This window comes from Dicentrarchus labrax, unplaced genomic scaffold, assembly GCF_905237075.1.
Source record: "Dicentrarchus labrax unplaced genomic scaffold, dlabrax2021, whole genome shotgun sequence".
In the NCBI taxonomy this organism is placed as follows: domain Eukaryota; kingdom Metazoa; phylum Chordata; class Actinopteri; family Moronidae; genus Dicentrarchus; species Dicentrarchus labrax.
Window position 1 is genome coordinate 11,271,699 of NW_026136720.1, and position 21,824 is coordinate 11,293,522.

The window sequence follows — 21,824 nt, forward strand, 5'->3', positions numbered from 1 at the left end:
AACACATGCATCTGTATGAAGACAAAAGAAAAAATAAATACATGTATGCATATTAAACAGCAAGGTAAATTAAACAATTAGAGAAAAGCATGAATTAATAAACTTAAAGGAAAAACAACCACATGTCTTCAGTAAGCAAATTATAGGACTTGGCATAGTAAAGGTACAATGATTCAAATCTATTTAAATCAATCAAATGCAAGCCCAAAAAGTAAGCATAGAGGATGGTAATAAAAAAAACTGCAAACTTAGCAGAAATACCCCCATACTTACCAGCAGAAAGTTTGGCAGCAGTAAGGTCTATGGCACCATCTGAAGATCCACTGAGATAGTCATAGTCATTCTTGGGATCATAGGAGAACAGTCCTGCCTCTGTCAGGTTGGTTTCCGACATTGAGGCTTGTATAGCATTCATGCCTTTGACACCATACAGTCCAGCATTGTCATATTGGTAGTGGTCATCTCTATAGCCAAAACGGTTGTCAGGTTGGGTTGTAACCGGAGGCTGTGTTCTGCAGCTTCCTGTGAATGGTAGCTTGTAAATGACATCACAGCACACACTCCTCCTACCAGCTGTAAGGTCAACTGGAGTCCCATCATCCTCTACAACAGTGGTCACTACTCCTGGGCTTGTGCCAGACAAAGCTACCATAGCTCTCACTGGTCTATAGTTTGAAAGATCCATGGCCCCTGTGGCCTCCAGAGAAAGGACAGGATATCCATTGCTGAGAGCTGCTGGGCCTGCAGTAATTGGCTGTTTGCCTCCTGTGGAGACTCCAAAAGAAAGATTAATGGGTATGTCTTGAACTGTGGATGCTATAGCACTAACTACAGCCTGGGAGTTCACAGGTCTGTATACAATCTGTGCTAGCGGTTCAAATGGTTTGTATGTAGTGAGAGGCAGAGGCAATGATGTAACAGGTCCCTGCAAATCAAGCGGCTTCTCTGCTGGAGTGTTGTTATATGAGGCAATGGTGGCTGTGCATGTGACTATTGTGATGCTGTCAGTGACAACAGACAGTGTGGTTGCTGGGGTGATCTCTGCACTAAGATTTACAATCTCAGGTTGCACTGCTGTGATTTGACGTCCACTAGTGTCACTTGAAAAAGACTGTCGACATGACTCAGGCGGTGTCAGATCCATGCCTTGTTCAGTCATCTTTACGCCAACCTTCATGGTACGTAAATCGATAACATCACCAGGGTAGATTATTTTCCCATTCTGTTTTGGTAGAGGTTGAACTTTAGCTACGTCTGGTTGTATAGTGATTGCCACACTGGGTTGGGGGATCTGAGGAAGTCTTTCATGGACAACAGAAACAGTGGTCCTCTGGACCTCAGTAGTGACCACCTGGGTGACCAGGCTAGGCAGGTTTTCAGGAGGCTGGCCTGAAGTAGAAATTGAGGAAGAATACATGTGACTCATACTGGAGACAACCTTTTCTGGTCCTCGAATCTCTTGGCTCTCAATAGATTCTTGCTGAATTTTAGTGATAGTGACTGGAGCCACACCCTGTGGAATGTCCTGTGCAGTGGGAATTGAAGTTCTCCTGGTGTATGCTTCACTGGTTATTATTTCCAGAGGATGATCATATTCTGATGAACAAGGCAATACTTGTGGTCTTTGTTCTGTTGAAGGAATAGATCCTCTCCTATAGGGAACCTGAACAGCATGACCATCAATACAAACATCTCTTTCAGCTGGCATGTTTACTACCTGTGCCAACTGTAATGGTTGCTGCATGGTTTTGGATTCTCTCCTGGTGGAAGCAAAGGCCTCAGTTGTAACCACCTGTGTGGGCATTTCATACTCTGCAGGATAAGTAAATATCTCACTTGTGGTGTATGGTTGCTGTACCATGGAAGATATAGATGTTCTCCTCCTACTGGTGGTTTCTTCAGTTGTAATAACTCCAACTGGCATCCCAGCTGCTGCCTGAGGCTGCATTGAAACTCTTCTTATATCAACATCCTTTGTCGTAATCTCTGTGGGTGTTTCACGTTCTGGCTGCAACGATATGACCTCGAGTGGTGGTGTTGAATGTGACATGACTGTTGATGTAGTTGCTCCATAGACCTGAGGTAGTTCTGGCTGTACTACCATTTGTTGAACTTCCACCCCAAGAGGTGATGGTGTTACTTCACCGGTTGTTGGAGTTGTCATCTTAGCAACTGTAGTTAGTTGCATTAACTTAGCTACTTCAGGTACTGAGATAACTTCAGGTAGAGGATGAGGTACTGGAAATACTGTTGCTATTCCTGGCATTCTAACAGAAGAGTCTGTTGTAATGACTTCTGTAGGTAATTCAAACTTTGTAGGACAGGTCACGACTTCAGCTACAAGAAGTGGTTGTTGCGTAGATAGCTGCCCTGTCACTTCTTGTGGTACTGATGGGAGCTCAGCAATGGTGTAAGTATTGTTAAAACCTGTTGGCAAATCTTGCTCTGTAGAGTGAGTCAACGCTTCAACTATTGTAAATTGCTGCTGAACAGGAAATTGCTGACTAACTCCTGGTATCGATGATCTTATTGTAACTGCCTCAGTGACAATGACATCAGTAGGTATATCCTGCTCTTTTTGAACCATTTCTATTTGTGTTGCAACGTGTGGATAAAGATCAGTTGAGGGGAATGCAGCTGGTCTATTTTGGGGAAATAGTACATCTAAAGGTACCTCAGGCTGCAGTGACAAAACAACATCTGTCAGAGGCTGTGGCTGCACAGGTACAGTTGTTATTGGGGCCTGATGAATTAGTACCTCAGTCGACATCTCTGGTAAAACTGTTATGATCTGTGTGGCTAGGTTTGGATGCTGAGAAACTGATGGTACGGACTGTGCTCTTGCTGTTGCTTGGACTGTTAATGGTTGAATAAGAACCCTTGACTCTGGGGGCACTGTGATGACCTCCGACATTGCTTTAGGTGGTGGCAGTGGCTGAGTAATTGACTGTTGCTGCTGCACATATGGTTTCTTAAGTGGAGGAGGTACACTATATACCTTTATAGATGTGTCCTGACCCGATGACAGTGTGATAGCATCAGCCACATATGGTGGTGGTTGCACTACAGAAGGCAGAGAGTCTCTCCTGGCTTGCACTTTAGCAACCACTTCCTCAGAAGCTGTAACTTGATCTACTGCCACATTTGGAGATACAGGTGTTGGAAGTGGATGCCTTACAGTGGGGACAGAGGCTCTCCTAACTGTAGCCAATGCTGAAAATGCCTCAGTGGGTGTTTTTTGCTCTGAAGGTGTGGTCCGTATCCCTGACACTTTTGCAGATGGAATGGAGCCTCGTCTTACAGGTGCCTGGACTGTTATTCCCTCTGTTGGTGAGCCAGGCTCAGATGGAAGGGTTATCACAACATAAGTTTGCAAACATTTTGCATATCTAGGCGACAAAGGTGACTTAGGAGATGTTGCACCCAACTTAGACTCCACAGGTCGTGTAAGGCTAAGTGACAGAGCATTTGGTGGTTCTTTGGTCCTAGGCAGTGTTGCAGCTTTGGGAACCACAGGAGGAGGAGGTGGCTTGACACTCTCTCCTGGCTTGTGGCTGAAAACCAGTCCTGCTGGAATTGATATAGGCTTAGGTGGTATAGGTGGAGGAGGTTTGCTAGTTTGACTAGGACCACTTGTAACAAAAACTTGTGGAACTGTTGGTGTAGCAATTGTCACTGCAGTTGAAACTGGTGGCTTTGGATAACCAGTTGGCTTGGGGACAGTGGTAGGAGGTGGTGGAGGTGTATCTGCTACAGGTATTTCTACTGTGTCCATAACTTTTGTCCCTGCCATAGGTTTAGGTGGAAGTGGTGGAGCTGAAGCCACCGGGACTGCTGACACCTCACTGGTTAGCAAAGCTGAATCTGTGCTGGGTATATTTGAAGCAGGGTGTTTGGCTATTTGACTAACTTGTGGCATATAAGGAGTGGAATTTGGCCCTGCACTAGTTATATCTTGTGGGGTTTGTCCAAGCAGAGATATGTTTTCCACACTGGGCACTATAATAACTACATGCCCTTGTCTGGTTGGGGTCACTACTTGAGGTACAGCCACACTATCTGGTTGTATGTCTTCCATTCTTGGCTGTATATCCACAACTACAGACTGCATTGGCTGACCAGAGACTGTGGTTCCTATAGCTACAGTGCTGGTCACAGTAGTGGTGACCTGCTGAATAGGCCTTGCAAGTGGCAGCTGTGTATTAGGCTCAGGTAATGATACTGAAGTAGACCGAGGGGGAGGAGGGGGTGGAACCTTCTTTTTGACTATAGTAGTTGATGCTGGAGCTGGTGCAGGAACGTGGGCTGTTTGAGTAGGAGCTGGAACTACCACCGGGCTCATAGATGGGACGGCTGGTTGCACAGGGACCGAGTGTAACACTTTGGCTTGGGCTTGAGCTGGGGTAGTGACAAGTGCTGATACTGGTAGTGGGGTTTGTGCAGACATTGGAGATGTAGTTGAAACCAGGTCAGGCATCTGGACAATGACTGGCCCAGGACATGAAGCCAGAGTCATAGAAGCAGAAACAACATGGGTTGGAGCTGGAGTGGAGACTGTTACAGATGTAGCTGATACTAGGGCTGTAGGTTGAGCTGAAACAACAACAGGTACTGGACTCGGTGCTGAGACCTGTATAACAGCTGGAGCCTCAATAGGCACCTGAGACGGAGATGAAACCAAGTCTGGCATTTGAACCACAATAGGTACAAGTGTAGATGTCTCCACTCGGGCTGGAGTTGGGGTTTCAGCTGTAGAAGCCTTAACTGGAACTATGGCAGTTGTCTGACCTTTGGCAGGATCAGACACCACATCTGGAATTGTAACTATAACTGTGGTTGGGGTGGGATGAGAGACTAATCCCCCACTCGACTGTACGGCTGCAGTTGTGGCAGGTGATGGTGGCAAGATCTCTGGGGGTGATTGGGTTACAAATGAAGTTGGAGGCGTTGGTGTAGACAGTGGCGTTGAATCTGATGAAAGAGGTGTTTGAGCCTGGAATGAGGATGAAGATGTAGCATTAGAAGCCAAACTGGAATCTGGAGTGGCTGGTGAAGTTGGAGGTGACAATGGTGATACGGGGGAGGGTGTAGTGGTCAGCTCTGGTGCAGATATTGGGGTTGGAATAGGTTTTGGCTCTGGAATTTCACAGACCACACAGATAGGTTCCATCTCAGGTGTTTCAGATAAAGGTGGGCTTATAGATTGATCTTCTTTAGTCTCAGAGTCATCACTGGGTGTAATGTCAGAGGAAATACCAACACCATACTCGTCTGCAAGACTGTCATCCTCTTCCTCCCCAGATGAACACTGGGTAATCTTGAGGTCTGGTATGGGGAACAATGCCTTTCTGAGTGCAGGATCTTGAGGAACCATAGGCCTAACAAAACCTATAGATCCACTAGGAGTACTTGGAGCAACAGTTACCTCTGAGCGCTTTGGAGGTTCAGTGGGGCGTGGTGGAGCTGGACGTTTCTTTTTCTTCACTGGCAATTCACTGGAAGTTTCTATCCCTGTAGGAGGCATATCAATTTGTTCAGAGAGGGAGGTCTCTTCTGTGGCTATGGTCACCACACAGGTCTCAGCAACCAAGGAAACCCCAGTGAATGAAGCCCCTGATGAGGAAGTTTCCATTGCAGTCTGGGCCTGTTGAAACTCTTGCTCTATCATCATCAATTCTCTCTTTTTCTGCATCATCTCCTCATAAACCTCCTCTGGAGACCTGAGTTTTTTGAGAGATTCAGAACTGGTATCCTGTTTGAGTTCTTCCTCTTGAGATTCACTCATCTTAATTTCATGCTCCTCAACTAAGGATTCATAAAGATAGTCCTCTATTGCCATTCCTCCATAGAGTGGCTCTATATCAGGAGGACTCTCCCCTGGAATAGCTTTTGTCTTCTGAATAATTTCCTCATATGCTTCTTCAGCACTCCTCAATAATTTTGTTACAGTATCCTTCTCTTTAAATGGATCAGAAGAAATGTATGGTATCACTGTTGGTGAAGGCTTACGTCCTCTCTGCAGAGCTTGCCTAGCCTCTCTTTCTGATTCTATACTTGCAGAGTACTGAGAGCCAGCTGTGCTACTGGTTTCATCCATTACAGTGACCTGTCTCAGATCCTCAGTGGAGGAAGCTACTTCAGCTGGAGACAGTGGTTGGTCATGGGCCCTAAGTTCATCTTTCTCTTTCTTAATCTTCTCTTCCTCTCTCATCTTTTCATCCTCAGAGGAGTCTTCAATGGTAGGGAGAGGCTGTGTTGGCTGCCTGTGCTTAGCTTTGCGATGCTGTTTGTCCCCACTGATTTTCCTGTGACTGGGGCTGCTATCACTGTCCTCCTCCAGAGATGAGGCTGATGTAGGTGAAGATCCTGGAGTAAAGCTAGATGCCTGAACACTAGATGATCCCTTTGACAGGGATTCTGTAATGCTCTCTACTTCCTCATCAGTGCTTTGTCTCTGTCTCATGGCTGGAGTAGCTTTCTTGAAAGTAGTACTGGGCAGTGTTTCAGGAACATCTTGATTAGTTGCAGTGTCAGTTTTTGGGAGGACCTTTTTCTTGGCTAGGCTGTCTTCATTATCTGTGCTACTTTTTCTTGACAGTGATTTAGCTGTCACTGAAGAATTATCAAGCTCAGCCCCCTTGATTGCTTTCTCATTTGCCAGATTCTTTTCTTTTTCATCTTCTGAAAGAGACATTTCTTCTTCATCCCCCATACCCAGTATCTGCCTGCGGATGAACTCTTCATCTTCCATATAAGAATCAACACTTTCAGTTTTGATGTCCTCACTGCTAGATGAAACATTGCTCACCTCTAGCTTTCTCTTCTGGACTTTAGGTGAGGGTGAGGGTGTGAGCTCACTTTCACTGCTCTCATCCATTGCTTGGAAACTTAGGCGCCTTCTCTCAGTGTTGACTACCTCCTTTAATGGCAAGGATGGATGGGTATCCATATCATTTTTATTTGTATCACTAACCACCTGCCCATCCTCCAGTTCTTGTGATATGGGTAAAATTTGGGGTTGATCTTCGTTATGCTCTTCTACTTTGGATTTCGGCTTAGTAGCTGCCGCAGGGATAACTATGTTCTCCAGTTTAACCTCCCCAGTAGGTAGGGAGACCTTTCCTTCTTTTTCGGTTTCATCTTGCTCCTAAAAATGTGAGAAAACAAGATAAAAGTAAATACACTAGATTTTACAGAAATGTTACCCTTTTACTTTTAACTGTACCATGTTATTAAGAGTAATTCTACAAATACCCCACTGCAGTGGGAAGATGCATCATTCACTCAAGTCTTGCCAATATAAAATAAGTAATGGTGGTTAAAATATTGAAGACACACAAGAGACTAGTTGTAAGATATGTCCAGTTAGAGTTATTATCCATCACTAGTTTTTGGTGTCATCACACTGTAAGCCATAATGCCATTATATGATAAAATGAGGGACTAACAAATGATGAGTGAGGAAATGATAAGTGTGCAAATGATAAAAAATCACATTAACATAAATCTGCAATAAAAATCAGTAAGATAGTAATGATTATAATACAACATATATATGGAAATTAATGTGTGGTGCACATATTTTGTCAGTTTTGCAACATTAATCTCAACACAGCAAGGAAATAGGCCGAGGCTACATGTTTTAAAGACAACTTAGTTATTTTATATATAGCCTGCCATTATTTATTAATTAATTTTTTTAAATGTTGTAACTTAGTTATTAATTTGTCTAATTTAATTCTAGTTAAATTGAACATTTGTCAAAACAATCATTATTTTTAATCAAAGCCATTCTTACTGTTATGATGATGTTCTCTGTAGATACTAGTTGTGTCACTGTAGTTGAAGTGGCATCCATAATCTTTTCAACCTGCTCATCAGCCACCTCCTTGCTGTCAGTTGCTACGACTGGCTCTACTTCCAATACCAGCGGTGGTTCTTGTGACTTTGGTTGCACCTCAACATGCTGTAAAGATTGTGTTGGCTCTGTAAGTTTGATATGATCATCAGACTGTACTTCCTTAATAATCTCCTCGTAAACAGGACATTCTGGCTGTGTTTCAGTCTCTGGGACAACCTTAGCCATAGCAACCTCAGCAGCAATAGGGGAGGTGAGTGAAACTGTAGACTTAGTCACTGGGAAGGTGGATGCTACGACACCTGCTTCAACTTTGACTGTTGAAAGGTCAGGTTTAGACGCTTCAGTTTTGGGGTTTTCTGACACACTGTGCTCAAATTCCACTGCCTCTTCTTTATCTCCCACTTTTAAAGTCTTGGGAATATCTGCCTTTGGCACTTCAACCTTTTGTGTTACTTCTGTATGTTCCACAGGGGCCATGGCAGGTATAACAGATGTAGCTGTGGATGCTTCCAAAGGCTGTTTTCCTGCTGTAACAGGTGAAACCTTTGCTGTTGTGGGTGTGAGTGTGGTCTCAAGCTCAATTTGTGCAGAAGCTGCTGTGGCTGTGGTTTCCATCTTGACAGATGTAGGCTCCATCTTTGCCTTTGCAGTTGGTACTGCCTTGATGGGGACAGGTGAGGGCTGTGATTCTGTGGCTATAGGGGTGGGCTCTGCCTTTGTAGGGGCAGTTTTGGGCTCTGCCTTTTGGGTTGCCTGTTTGGCTTGGGTCTCTGGCTTGGCAGATACAGGTGAAGGCTGGGGAATTTTTCCCGAGTCTCCCAACTGTCCCAATAAAGCCCTTTGAGTCTGGCAGTTCAGACACAGCCATTCCTTCTGTAAAAAAACAAACACAACATATAATTAGGAAACACGCTATAGCAACCAATGTTAACATAAAACAGCCTTACAGGCCCAATTAGTTATTTTTTTGACCTATGGTATATCACATATACAATTGAAGACTGTGAGTTATACATTTAATTGGTGCATAATCAGCATTTTGCCAATTTCTTATCAGATCACAATTCAAAGTATAATCCTAAAGTAGTTTTTCATATGAGGATAAGAAAAGCAGGGCTTATTGCCCTATTATACTTGACCTGAGTGAACCCAACATACCTAAATGATCCTGGATTTAGCTGTTCCACAAAGCCAACTCACAAGAGCTAATAATAAGGCTAATTAAATATCAAATCATTTGTATTTGTTCAGCAAGATAACTGAAGCATTGCATTAATCGAGGCAGAGTACTATGTTATGTTTGTATTAGCTGATTAGCATCAGCAGCTTCATCCATGCTTTGTCATCAGTAGCTACCAGATAACTAGTAACATACAATCATATTCATACAGGTGAACAGCACAGCTGTGGCATTTGTAACCTGTTACTTTTTACTATCACTGAACTGATAACAGTCATAACATAATTTGTAAGTACCTCAACATTTTACTCCAGTCCAAAGACAACAGACACAGACATGCAATAAAAAATATTTTAAACTCCTATCTAGTTGTCTGCTGTCTAGTCTAAATATCAAAATACCTGTTATAAAATTTGTAATAGGTAATAGATTTCAATTATGTGTTTTAGGGTCACTTTTGCTGTAGATCTTAGATTACAAATCATATGGGTGTGAAATATTAGTTTTAAAAAAGACACTAACTGCATAAATTTTACATGGTAAAAATCGGCACAGTCTCTTATGCTGAGTAATACCATAGCACTCAAAGTAATATAAATTATCTTCTTCACCCCACACTATCATTGCTGGACAGTTCAAACAACCAAAATATTTACACAGAAATATTAACCATAAATAAGACTTTCAATAGAAGCTTGTGGTCCCATTAACATGCTTGCTGCTATTACACTAGAACACTTGTAAGACCGCAATAAAAATGCTTACCTTGCAAAAGAACTAATCACATTTTATAAACAATGCTATTACTTTGTAAATGTAATCCTCTGAAGACACATTTCTCATCACATCTAAGCTCCATTAATGGACAGTTAAGGAGGAGAGGAAGGCATAAGCTGTCAATAGATGAAACAGTGTGTCTGTAGCAACCTAGCAGACCAAATCACAGCAATGCGCCTGCCTCTGCAGAGCCAGGGAGAGCGGTTCTGATATACAGGACAGAGGAGGAGACTACATCGCACACATATCCTGTTTGTGAAACCATTAAGTTTGAATTGTTTTATTCATAATATCAAGTATTAGAACCTATACACATCTTAATTTTTTTAATACATTTTAATTATGCAACCTTAGTGTCCACATGTGCACACTAATATCCATGCATGTTATAAACAGATGTGTCTATAAACACACACATATTGTCTTGGAGATTATTCCAGATTCAGGATGCAATGACGTAATAACTCAGTTTATAGGCTCATGTGCTGAGTTGAGCTTTGGTAAGTGATGTAATCTACCCTCTGTCGCACCATGGCTTAAGCCTTAAAGACTTTTCATCTTTGTTCCCATAAACAATCCTAAAATATTATACTGCTAAGACCTGTTGTAACCATACTCCTGAATGAAATACAAGGCTAGAGGGAACATTTAAAGAGAACTGGCAAAATATTGTCACTTGAAGTATTTTTTTCTTTTTTTTTCTTTTCTATTGTGTTATTATGATTGTTTAAATCTTCCAATTGTCTAATTTTTAAGCTTGAGGTATTTGGGAACAAAAACATGTTAGCATACCTTTACGGCAAAAGAGCATGGCTGAAAATATAAACTCACATTCTACACTGAGACTGTGGGCAGCAGCAAAACTGACACTGATATGTCTAGTTTGATTGATACTGATATGCTTTTGTTCAATCAGTTGTGGTTCACACAGGATAATCCTAACAGTGACAAACAAAGCCTCATCAGCACAGTGCATGAAGCTGATAATCATGTAAACCAATACATAATTTAAAACTCAATTTCATGTGATCTGATGCAAACTGTGCCTCACTGATGCTTCCCCTTGGGACAGGTTGGACATACAGTAACTTATGACACTTTGTAGTCCATCTAGAATACAGAATATCTCATAAATCAGTGCCTCTTGAGTAAATATAGATGATAAAAAAGAGTTAATTTTTAAATAGAGGCTAATCTATTTTTTGTTAAATTACAAACCTGTAAATCATGGTATTCTGTTTTAAACATTTGGAAACAATATAATTCCCCCACACCCCTCCACTTCTCCCTCTCCCCCTCTGTCATGCTTGCAGGATGTAACCACAGCTAACAATGTGCTTCAGTCAGATACATATGCTAATCAGCAAAATGATGTCACTACCGAGGCCATTCAAATGATAAATTAGTAATCACAAACTCTAGCTCTTCCTACTTTTCTGATAATCTTATGCACCCAGCATAATTCCCTTATCAGAGGAAGTTCCTATGCACTGATGTGTTTATAGCTATGAAAGTAACATGGATTTAAAAATCATATTCATTTCATAATTAATCAAGAGAGACCGTTATGGAAACAGTAGGTTTTTTACTTTCTTAATATGTCTAACATTGCCATTCCACCAATCAGCTGCATCATAGCAGAGTAACCTAAACTAATTTTCATCCACTAAGGATAATTGCATTATGAATTATGAACATTATGAACACATATTAACAATAAACAGGTTGTTAAGAAGCCTGTAGCATTATCAAAAAATACATTTGCATAACTCATTAAAATCTGACATTGTGGCCTATTCCCCAGTCTACTTCTGTTTCCCTCTAACAGGACAAACTTGAAAGGAGTTATGAACTAAGACTGATAGAGATCAAACAGCAGCGCTCACAGATGGCTGAGCCAAGGCCTTGCATTCCTGAGTCTTTCTGCTGCGCTACTGTATTCTCCTTTTCTCCTGCAATCTAAATATGGCCCGGCCCCTCACACCTCTCCAGGTGCTGTCACACAGGTCTAGGTCTCAGCATGATAACTGACCTTTTTCACCCCAACAGCAGAACAGATGGACAGAGCAATGAGAACCATGCAAATCAAAGGTTGCACTTTTTCATTGGGTTTCGTTTGCCAAATTAATGACAAACAAATCAACAAAGATCAATATTTACACATCACCATTGCAGCAACCTTGCATCGGATAACTCATTTAAACTGCTTATACTAAATCACACTGAAAAAAAAGTCAGTCAACAAAAAGAGCTAATCACATCACATTCCCCTCCAGCACCAGTCACCGGCTCACAGCCACGCAGTTTTGGAGCCATGCATCAGAGCCACAAGGTTTGGAAAATCGCCATCATCCTTTTGTCTAATTAAATCTGTTCTATGAGTAAAGAGCAGAAGCCCCAAGCAGAGAGCTGTGGGAGAGGCTGCTCCCCACGATTAGCTTGTGAGCTGGATTACCAGACCTTCACAATGACAGCAGTCAGGAAATTATGCTCTTGACACTCAGGATTAAGCTGGATCTGCAGAGCTTTATAAAGAATTGCCCATTTCACTCACTATTCACAGCAAAATACTTTCTACATTTATGCAACACCTTTGGAAAAGAACCCATTCAGGTTGGGCACTAATTATATTCAAGCTTTGACTTTTTCAAATAACTAAATATTTTATGCTTTCATTCAAATCTTTTCACTATCAGCGTTGATTACGACAGATGTGTGATTCAATAAAGGCATTGCAAATCCAACGTAAAATGCAAAACATCTATTAAATTGCTCTTAACAGGAAAGGCCTGTTGCTCTTACATTTCCATACTAATGAATTAATTCAGTAATTTGAATAGTTGTATAATTTGTACATACTCACACATTTTTATAAGACACCAGTCACTTGGTATCCAAGTGGTCCTAAAATTTACATTTTATGATAACTAGACTGAACGAATGGCCTTTGGGCTGTGAACTCCACCTCTATTTTCCAGCCTCTCTTCAGTGCTTTCCTACTGTTGATACTGGAGCTGGTGAGTATCTTATTGATTTTCTGGCAGATGCCTTTGGCACAAGCTGTAGCTGGCTAATATACTTGGCTTTCAACAGCCCCCACAGAGCAGAACTCCTCATAAATCAAGCCCTCTGATAATAGAGAACGTTGACCTACTAATCAGTAATAAGCAGAGTGCTTCATTTTAAAGACAAGGAAATACACCTTCTGCTTTTTGCAATCTGGCAAATGGTGCATCAGCAAACTTCCGTTTGATGGCAAAGTGCAAAGGAGCGAAGAAGAGCTAGTAACAGGGTGTGGCATTAACAAAAAGCAAAGACAACATAAGGTACATTAACAAACTTCTCCATATAGGACCTCTTGGGTGAGGTAATATTCCTTCTTTTATGACAAAAAGCAACAGCATGAATAGCACCATGGATCCTCTTCTGACATTCAGGTAAATAATTGCAGCTTGATGGATAAGCGTCGCAGCCCTCAAAATGTTGTAAAATGTCAAACAAACTCCATCCTTTCAAAAGCAAATAAAGTAATATGATAACCTGTACCGAAAAACAACTAAGAGCACTGAAAAATAAATACAACAATGGTTTTATTGTTTGTGTTGATTTTCCTTTTTCTTCATCTAATGCAGCATGAGTGCAAAGCATGAGTCTGCTCAGTTTTAGAACTGCTAGCCTCATTGTACCTTCTAAAAGACGCTGTGAAAAAAGAGTAAGGATCCAGGCTGTGCTTGGTCTCTCCTCAGAGTGACTATTTTTATCTCTGTCACTAGGTGCTCCTCCTTATCATGGGGCCAACAGTCTGTGGTTCTCTGGCATACAGCAAAAAACATCTTGCACATAGTGTGTGAAGACTATAAAAACTTCGGAATGACTGAAAAGACTTGAAAAGTGTTTAAGGGTACTGTCTGTTTAAGGGTACTCTTCTGGCTTGTGTGTCAGAGATAATGCCTTGTCTTGTCATGAATTAGTCTCTCATGGAAGCCTTGTTTGCCAGTAGCCTTCACTTTTGATAGGCACAATTCCTCCAATGGATTTATAATAAGCTAATATTGTAAGACAAATTATGAGGTGAAAACTGCTTTTTAGTGTAAAACCAAATAAAAAAATCTACTTTAAGCCAAAGATATAGCCACATGGTAACACTGAACTATAATAGTGAGGAACTATCATTCATAATGTCTCGTCTGTCACACACAAAGCTTTAGCTGGCAAAACACAACACACGTGTGTCCTACTTATCAGGCAACAGTCACTCCCAGGCTTTTGACGACATCAGCTGAGGCAGAACGGGAAAAGGATAAATGGACAGACTTGCTCCTAGCACTCACTTTGTCTAAAGTGGCTTCCTCTTCTTTCAAACCTCAGAAGTCCTTTTCATATATCTGCCCTTCTACTAAAAAAACCACAAACATTCATGATAGGGAACTGACAGTCAAAACCCTTTTGGATAAAGCAGGTCATAGGGCAGCAATAAGTATGGCAGCTCATCCCATTCAGTTGTGTTAAGGCCAAGCTATTTCTGTTTTCCTCTGCTATTAAGAGGAATGAATGTTAGTGTACATACAGCAGCAATAATCCATGCTTGTCCCTTCCCCCATCTAACCTCTACCCTTAGGCTCTCCCCCCTCTCTGGTGTCCATGAAAAACGTGAGAACTGTCAATTACATAATAGTCACATCTCTCGTGTTATTTCTCCATAATAATGTGCCATTTGGGCTGAGTGTGTGGTAATCTGTCTCTGGAAAACCAAACGGACACTCAATCACTACATATACTGCTTTTGCTGTTTACAGAGAGTCTAAAGAATGAAAGAACATTGTCCCCATTCTCATACACACAACTATCAGCCAGAAATACTTGGAATTCATAGAAAGTATGATTTTTATTGTGCCAAAAACAGTAATAGAGGCTCAAATTTAAACAAAGATATTATTACATGTCTTTTTAGATTTAATGTAACCAATGTTGTCATCTGTTTAATAGGACCTCACATTATGAAAAAAATTTGATTCAAAGATGAACTTATTTAGAATGACTAACATGACATGGCACATTATTGAACTGCACTCGCATTTTAAATGCCGCAGTGTTCTAGTCCTTCAACTGGCCATTGAAAAAGCTAAGAGGAATACAAAGCTCGCCAAAGGACTATAGATGAGTCTGACAAAACTCATCTATAAATTATTCAAGCCTTTAACTGTTAATACTGTTAGCCAGAAAAACAGACCAACCTCACAGGGAAATGTGAGCTGTTCAGAAAGGAAAGTATTACTGCACCTAACATAATAGGATATGAAAAGGCAAGGGTACGCAGGCTTGCATTCAACAATGACCTGCATGTGTGGGTATGACACAAAGCAGGTAGTACACACATGTACTACTGCCACCCACATAAAATGAAGTGGAACTTTTTGAATTACATGGAGCCACTGATCTGTGAGAGAGCAGATGGCCTGAAAGGAAATGTCTGCTGCTCTAATGTACTGCACCGTGTTGTGTTGGACTTAATCCGTTTCACCTCTGCTTATTGGCATATCACAGGGCTTTGCCATCTCAGATCTCGCACAGGGGATGGAGATTCCCTAGTCCCTGGTCTGCTATGGCAGCAGATCTCATCTCACTAATGCTGTTGCACAACCCTCAATCACTTTAATACATTTTCAGTGCACCAGTCCGCTGAAACACTCTTCTCATGAGTCATTATGTCATAACTCCAGCCACTCTAGTGGAGGGATAGCATCCACCATGTAGCCTATAGTTTAGTATGTTTTAAATTTAGTTTGAGAACCTTTCAGAGTAGGTCAAATATTTGCATAGGTTACATTAAGTAGCACACAGACCTCTGTTCAAAACAACAATCCAAGAACCGACTTAATCAAGCTCTCCATATATTTTCTTGTGCGGTGTTATTCCACCAGACTTGTAATTCATGCTCCTTGTCAATAAATCAAATCAACAAAAGCATATATTTTCATATATTTCAGCATATTTTGGGCATCATTTTCAAAATAAAAGCCTGTATGACAGCCAATTTCCCAGTTTGTCCACCCTTTACACTACAGAAGAATATCCCATAAAGTAAAAAAAAAGTACTTAAAATCAACTGGATTGCTTTTTGGATTGAACCCAAAATAAGGTGTGCTGTGCAAGAATTAACAATAAACTGCAAGGACTGCAAATATATTGATGATATAGGAACTAGTACTCTTCAATAAATAACAACTATACAACTGAAAGCCAACCATACCAGCAGCAATATTGTTATTTACTTTCTCCAAGTGGAAGTGACATTAGAACTAAACAAAAGCAGTGAGGAACATATTAGACATTAGATACTATGAAACCTTAAGACTTCTCCTCAGCTGCATTTTCATTGGTGTTTAATCTCTATTAATCATATCTCCAATATCTCTCAACTTTTTATATAAAAATGTGTGCTGTAGGCTTTCTGTCTTCTGTATTTTATTACAGTGTCAAGTGAATTTATTTGCAACTTATGACTGATATATAATACAGAAAAATGTTTGCTTTGCCTAAGCCCTAGATGACGTTAAAACATATTCTATGACTTACTAGTGTTTTGCTGCTCAGTATCAGATATGCACACTAAAAAATGATGCCGTATAATATGCATAGGTATGTTTTCATTATAATCACCTGAAAATAAGAATGGTTGTGTTTCATGGCCACAATAGTTTCTTCTACATGCTTGGAGGCTGAGCGGTTTTTGAGTTGGTTTTAATCTGCACGTTCACCACAAGATGCCACTAAATCCTACACACTGGTCCTTTCAAATTGATGCATAAATGATATGTAAAACTGAATTGTTTTGCACTTACCACTGCTGTATGAGGCATGGGGTTAAATCCACAAAGATTGCAGACAGTGTTCTTGCATTCAGTGCAGGTGTTGTAATTGGGAGGATCCTTGGAGCCCATGTTGAGTTCGACCTTACAGAGTGGACAGGTGGACAGACCTGCTTTAGGAGCAACCTGGGTCACTTCTGTAGATTTTGGAGGCTCTGATGGAATTTTCTCTAGTTTGGCCTTTGCTGATGAAGCAGGCTTAGCCTGTTGAGGTGGCTCAGATTTCTGGGCAGCAGGGGGTTTGGTCTCCTTTGCAGGAGACATCTTAGGGGACACTGGAGGTGTAGGTTTAGGAGAGACATGGGCTGTAGCCGACATCTTACGTGGAGTAGGTGGTGTAGTTTTAGGTTCATCTTGAACAGCTGAGGTAATAAATGTAGATGCAGAGCTGAAGATAGAGGAACCAAAACCAAACATCTTCCCAGTCACTGACTCAGCAGACTTTGCTGTAGCAGGTTGTGTTTTAGGACCACCAAAGCCATAGAAGCCTCCCGACTCCTGTTTGGAAGCCTGAGCTGGTGGTGGTGCAGATTTGGAAGGAGGGGTTGCAGATTTTGAGGGCTGTTGTGGTGGTTTTCCAGTTTCTTGTTTTGCAAGGCCTGCCTTAACTTCTGGCTTTGTTGTCTGAGAAGGCTGCACCTGTGGGGATTTTCCAACAGGCTGTTGCTGGCCAGCAACACCCTTGCCTTGTCCTTGTTCAGTACCTGAAGGGACCTGTGTCTTTTGCATAGAACCTTGATGTGCTGTATCCATCCTTTGGACAGCAGTTGGCAATGGAGACTCAACTTTGGGGGTCTCTTTTTTCTGTGGAGTTGGTGTGAACTCTTTTTTGACCGCAGTAGATTCTGTAGACTTCTCCCTGTGGACTAATGTAGGTATATCCTTTTGCTCAGCGCCAGGAGGTGTAAAAACCTTGCTTAGGGATGGCTGTGGTTTTGCTATAGGACGTCCAGTGGCCTCAGATGCTCCTAGTGCTCTCTGCATCTGGCAGTTCAGACAAAGCCATTCCTGTACCTGAAAGAAAGTACAATGGTATGTATAATAATTGTTGAAAATGAAGAAATAACACAGTGTTTTGATACATTATTCAAATTGTGAGAAAGAGGACATAGGACAAAATATGTTATTTCTTAATTTGTATTAAATCAAAACTCCTAGTTTTAGCAGTTGATTGAAATAATCAACATCAAAATGAATGATAGCAATTTAAACCATGGAACCTATCATTAAACAATGCATTAATATACCATGCCCATAAAAATGCTAATTTCAATCAATCAATAAAATAATACATTATATGTGTATATATACACACATAGATATGTATATAAGGTTTAAAACATTAATGTAAATGCAGACAACTATTTGCTGTTTAAAGATATAGAAGAGTGATGGCGTCCTGAGCAGAAATTGACGTCATGCTCCCTTTGCCTGTGTTGCCAGCTATCTGGGGCTGCCCACACATGCATGTTAGCACATGTAAGTCAGTCCCTGTGCAACCAAGGAGAGTGACTGAAACTGCTGTGATTCTCATCTATGTCGCTGAATTAGGGATTTATTTTGACTAAACCAGAGAGTGATTTTTGTGAGAGTAGAAAGAGTGACATCTCGTTCACATAGGCTGTCTGAGCAGCAACTGCATGTCCCACACGTGCAATGTTCACACTGAGAGCATGTCAGCTGCGTGGCGGCTGCAGAGCTGCTGCTGCCAGCCAAATATTTCCCTGTACACTTTTAACTGAATAATGTCCATGAATAATCAAAATTTTCATATCATTAAATTTACAATGTCATATAGTTTAAACATAATTGTGAATAGAGGTAACCACAAAGTATGTGGTTTGTTTACCCGAGAGAGAGAGCGAGAGAGAGAGAGAGAGAGAGAGAGAGAGAGAGAGAGAGAGAGAGAGAGAGAGAGAGAGAGAATGCAGTGGAAAGATACAGCCCTTCAACCATTTCGCTACCGGGAAATTGTTTCAAAAGTGAAGTTGTGTTAAATAAAATATTACTACAGTGCTTTTACTTTGTAAGTTTAAACTGTACTGAAATATGTGGATATGATTACCAACCAATCCTTTCACAGTGCTCTTTTGCTCATTTAACTCTATGAATTAAGGGTTTATTTTAACCAAACCAGTGTTGGTAATTGTTGTTAAACTGACTGGTTTTGTCAATGGAGTCTGGTCACATAGTGGCCATTGTTTTGTTCTGAGATGCTGGTGCTCTAGTGCAACATTCAGTGGCAAGCAAATTTCATACATATATATATTCTTAACTTTAAAAGACCTAAACTCAAATTAAAACAAAGGCATAACTTGTGGGGACAGTTATTTACCTCAGCCACATTTGGCATTGGATTAAATCCACATTGGTTGCAGACAGTAGTCTTGCATTCGGTGCAAGTGTTGTAGTTAGGAGGATCTGCGGTGCCTATGTTGAGATCAACTTTACAGAGTGGACAGATGGACAGATCTACTTTTGGAGCAACTTTGGTGTCTGTTGGTTCCTTGGGGGGCTCTGATGGAGCTTTGTCCACTTTGGCTTGTACTGTTGAAAGTGTCTTTTCCTGCTGTGGTTTCTCTGGTTTCTTCTCCTCAGTTTTCTGGACAACAGGTGGCTTGGTCTCCTTTGCAGGTAATGTTTTAGGAGAGGCAGGTGGTGTAGTTTTAGGAGAGACGTGAGCTGAAGTGGACATCTTACGTGGAGTTGTTGGTGTAGTTTTAGGCGAGACTTGAGCTGTAGTGGACATCTTACGTGGAGTTGGTGGTGTGGCTTTAGAGTCATCCTGGACAGCTGAGTTTATCAAAGTGGATGCAGAATTTAAGAAAGATGACCCAAAGCCAAACATCTTTCCAGTTACTGACTCAGCAGACTTTGCTGCAGGCTGTGTTTTAGGACCACCAAAACCAAAGAAGCCTCCTGACTCCTGTTTCGCTGGCTGTGCTGGTGGTGGTTTAGATTTAGCTGGAGAGGTACCAGCTTTTGAAGGTTGTTGTGGGGGTGGCTTTCCCACTTCTCGATCTTGTGGAGGAGTGGACTTAGCAATAGAAGTCTCAGATTTTGGAGGTTTTTGTATTGGTGGCTTTCTTGCTTCTTGATCTGGTAGAGGAGCAGACTTAGCAACAGAAGTCCCAGCTTTCGGAGGCTCTTGTGTAGGTAGCTTTCCTGCTTCTTGATCTGGTGGAGGAGCCGACTTGGCAATAGAAGTCCCAGCTTTTGGAGGATCTTGTGTGGGTGGCTTTCCTGCTTCTTGATCTGGTAGAGGAGCAGTCTTGGCAATAGAAGTCCCAACCTTTGGAGGCTCTTGTCGGTGTGGCTTTCCTGTCTCTGTATCTGGAGGAGGAACAGAATCAGTAGTAGATATCACAGCTTTTGGAGCCTGTTGCTGGGGTATACCAGGTTGTCCTTGGGGTGTCTCTCCAGAAAACTTTTGTGAAGCTTGTGACTCTTCAGTCTTTGTGACAATGGATGACACAGTTTTGTCAGGCAATGAAGCAAGTATAGGGCTAACTTCATTTGTTGGTGGACCAAGGGCTGGGAATTTAGATTCTTTGGTTGTGGCAACATTAGCAAGCTCCTTTTTGGGTGCATCTGCTTTATGGATGTCTTCCTGAGAAGTTGACTTTGGGGTCTCTTGCTTCTGTATAGTAACAGGGACCTCTTTGCTTTGTGAAGGTTTTATCATGGGAAGGCCTGGAGGTTCGGAAGCTCCAAGTGCTCTCTGCATCTGGCAGGTGAGACAAAGCCATTCCTTTCCCTGAAAAAGAAACACAATACATGAGTAACTTTCTTTGCATTTGTTAGTAATGCACACTTAAAATTGTATTTTCATGTATTAGTTCAAATACATGCTTTGTTTAACTGTAAGAGATTAGAGAGTATTTAGTCATTTAATTACCTCTGTTACATTTAGCATAGGACTAAATCCACATTTGTTGCAGACATTGGTTCTGCATCCAGTGCAGGTGTTGTAGTTGGGAAGATCTTTGGAACCTATGTTAAGTTCCGCTTTACAGAGTGGACAAGTAGACAGGCCGACTTTGGGAGCAGCTTGGGAGGCTTCTGGTTTTGCAGGCTCTGATGGACCCCTGTCAACTTTGGCCTGTCCTGATGAAGGAGCCTTGGCCTGCTGAGATTGGTCTTGTATTTTTTCCAGATGTGGTTTCTGAGCAGCAGGTGGTTTGGCCTCCTTTGCTGAAGTCATCTGTGGAGAAACTGGAGGGCGGGACTTCGGAGAAATCTGCGATGATGAAACCTGCGCTGGGGCAGACATTTTGCGTGAACTTGGTGGTGTTGTGCGGGACTCCTGAACTGCAGATGTTATCAAGGTGGATGCTGAACTGAAGAAGGAGGTTGTTTTTGAGGCAACACGCTGAGATTTAGGACTACCAAAGCTGGAGAAACCTTCTGATTCCTGTCTTGGTGGCTGTCCTGCTGGAGGAGCAGATATGGTTAGTGATGTTTTAACAGAGATTGATTCTTTTTCCAGCGATTTTTTGGGCTGAACTTCATCAGTGGACGTGACTGTTTGATCAGCTGATTCCTGAAGTATTCCATCTTTCTCCTCTTTGTTTTGAGATACTTCTTCAGTTGCAGGGGAACTTGGTGGAATGATATCCTTTTTCTTCTGGAGAGAAGTTTCAATATCTGTTTTGACAGGAGGAGCTTGAGTAGGCAGTGGTTTATTGAGGTCTGAAACTACAGCTGTCGTCTCTTTGGTGGGAGTTGCAGTAGAGGTTAGAACCTCTTTGGTTGGTGGTGAACCAGTTTTCTCCTCTTTTGTTGGGGCTGAAACAGTACCTTGTGCCATTTTTTCATTCAGTGAAGCAGTGGTTGATGCCTGGGTAATATCCATTTGAAGTGGGGGTTTAGTTTCTTCTTTCTTTTGTGGTGCAGCTGGTGTTGGACTGTCCTTATTTTTGTCTGGAACCTCTGCTTTTTCTGTGGAAATAATGTCTTTCTTTTGATCTGCATTTACATCTTTTTGGGCAGCAGCAGGTGTGGACACTTTGTTGGGTGATGCCTTGGGTTTCATCAGTGGAGCATCTGATGATTCAGATGCTGTGAGAGCTCTTTGCATCTGACATGTCAGACACAACCACTCCTTCATCTGTAGGGACAACCATGTCATTTTGAG

General features: G+C 41.6%; 1 protein-coding gene across 1 annotated transcript in view; it reads right to left on the reverse strand.

Annotated features, from left to right (window-relative positions):
* Nucleotides 1-21,824, reverse strand: part of pclob (piccolo presynaptic cytomatrix protein b) — a 59,513-nt gene that overhangs the window by 24,120 nt on the left and 13,569 nt on the right. Inside the window, exons 9-13 of the mRNA XM_051383527.1 lie at nucleotides 20,586-21,797; nucleotides 19,023-20,444; nucleotides 16,661-17,701; nucleotides 7,799-8,734; nucleotides 274-7,147 (exon numbers count right to left, since the gene is read on the reverse strand). Coding sequence (XP_051239487.1) covers nucleotides 274-7,147; nucleotides 7,799-8,734; nucleotides 16,661-17,701; nucleotides 19,023-20,444; nucleotides 20,586-21,797 — 11,485 coding nt within the window. The remainder of the gene's footprint in view (nucleotides 1-273; nucleotides 7,148-7,798; nucleotides 8,735-16,660; nucleotides 17,702-19,022; nucleotides 20,445-20,585; nucleotides 21,798-21,824) is intronic.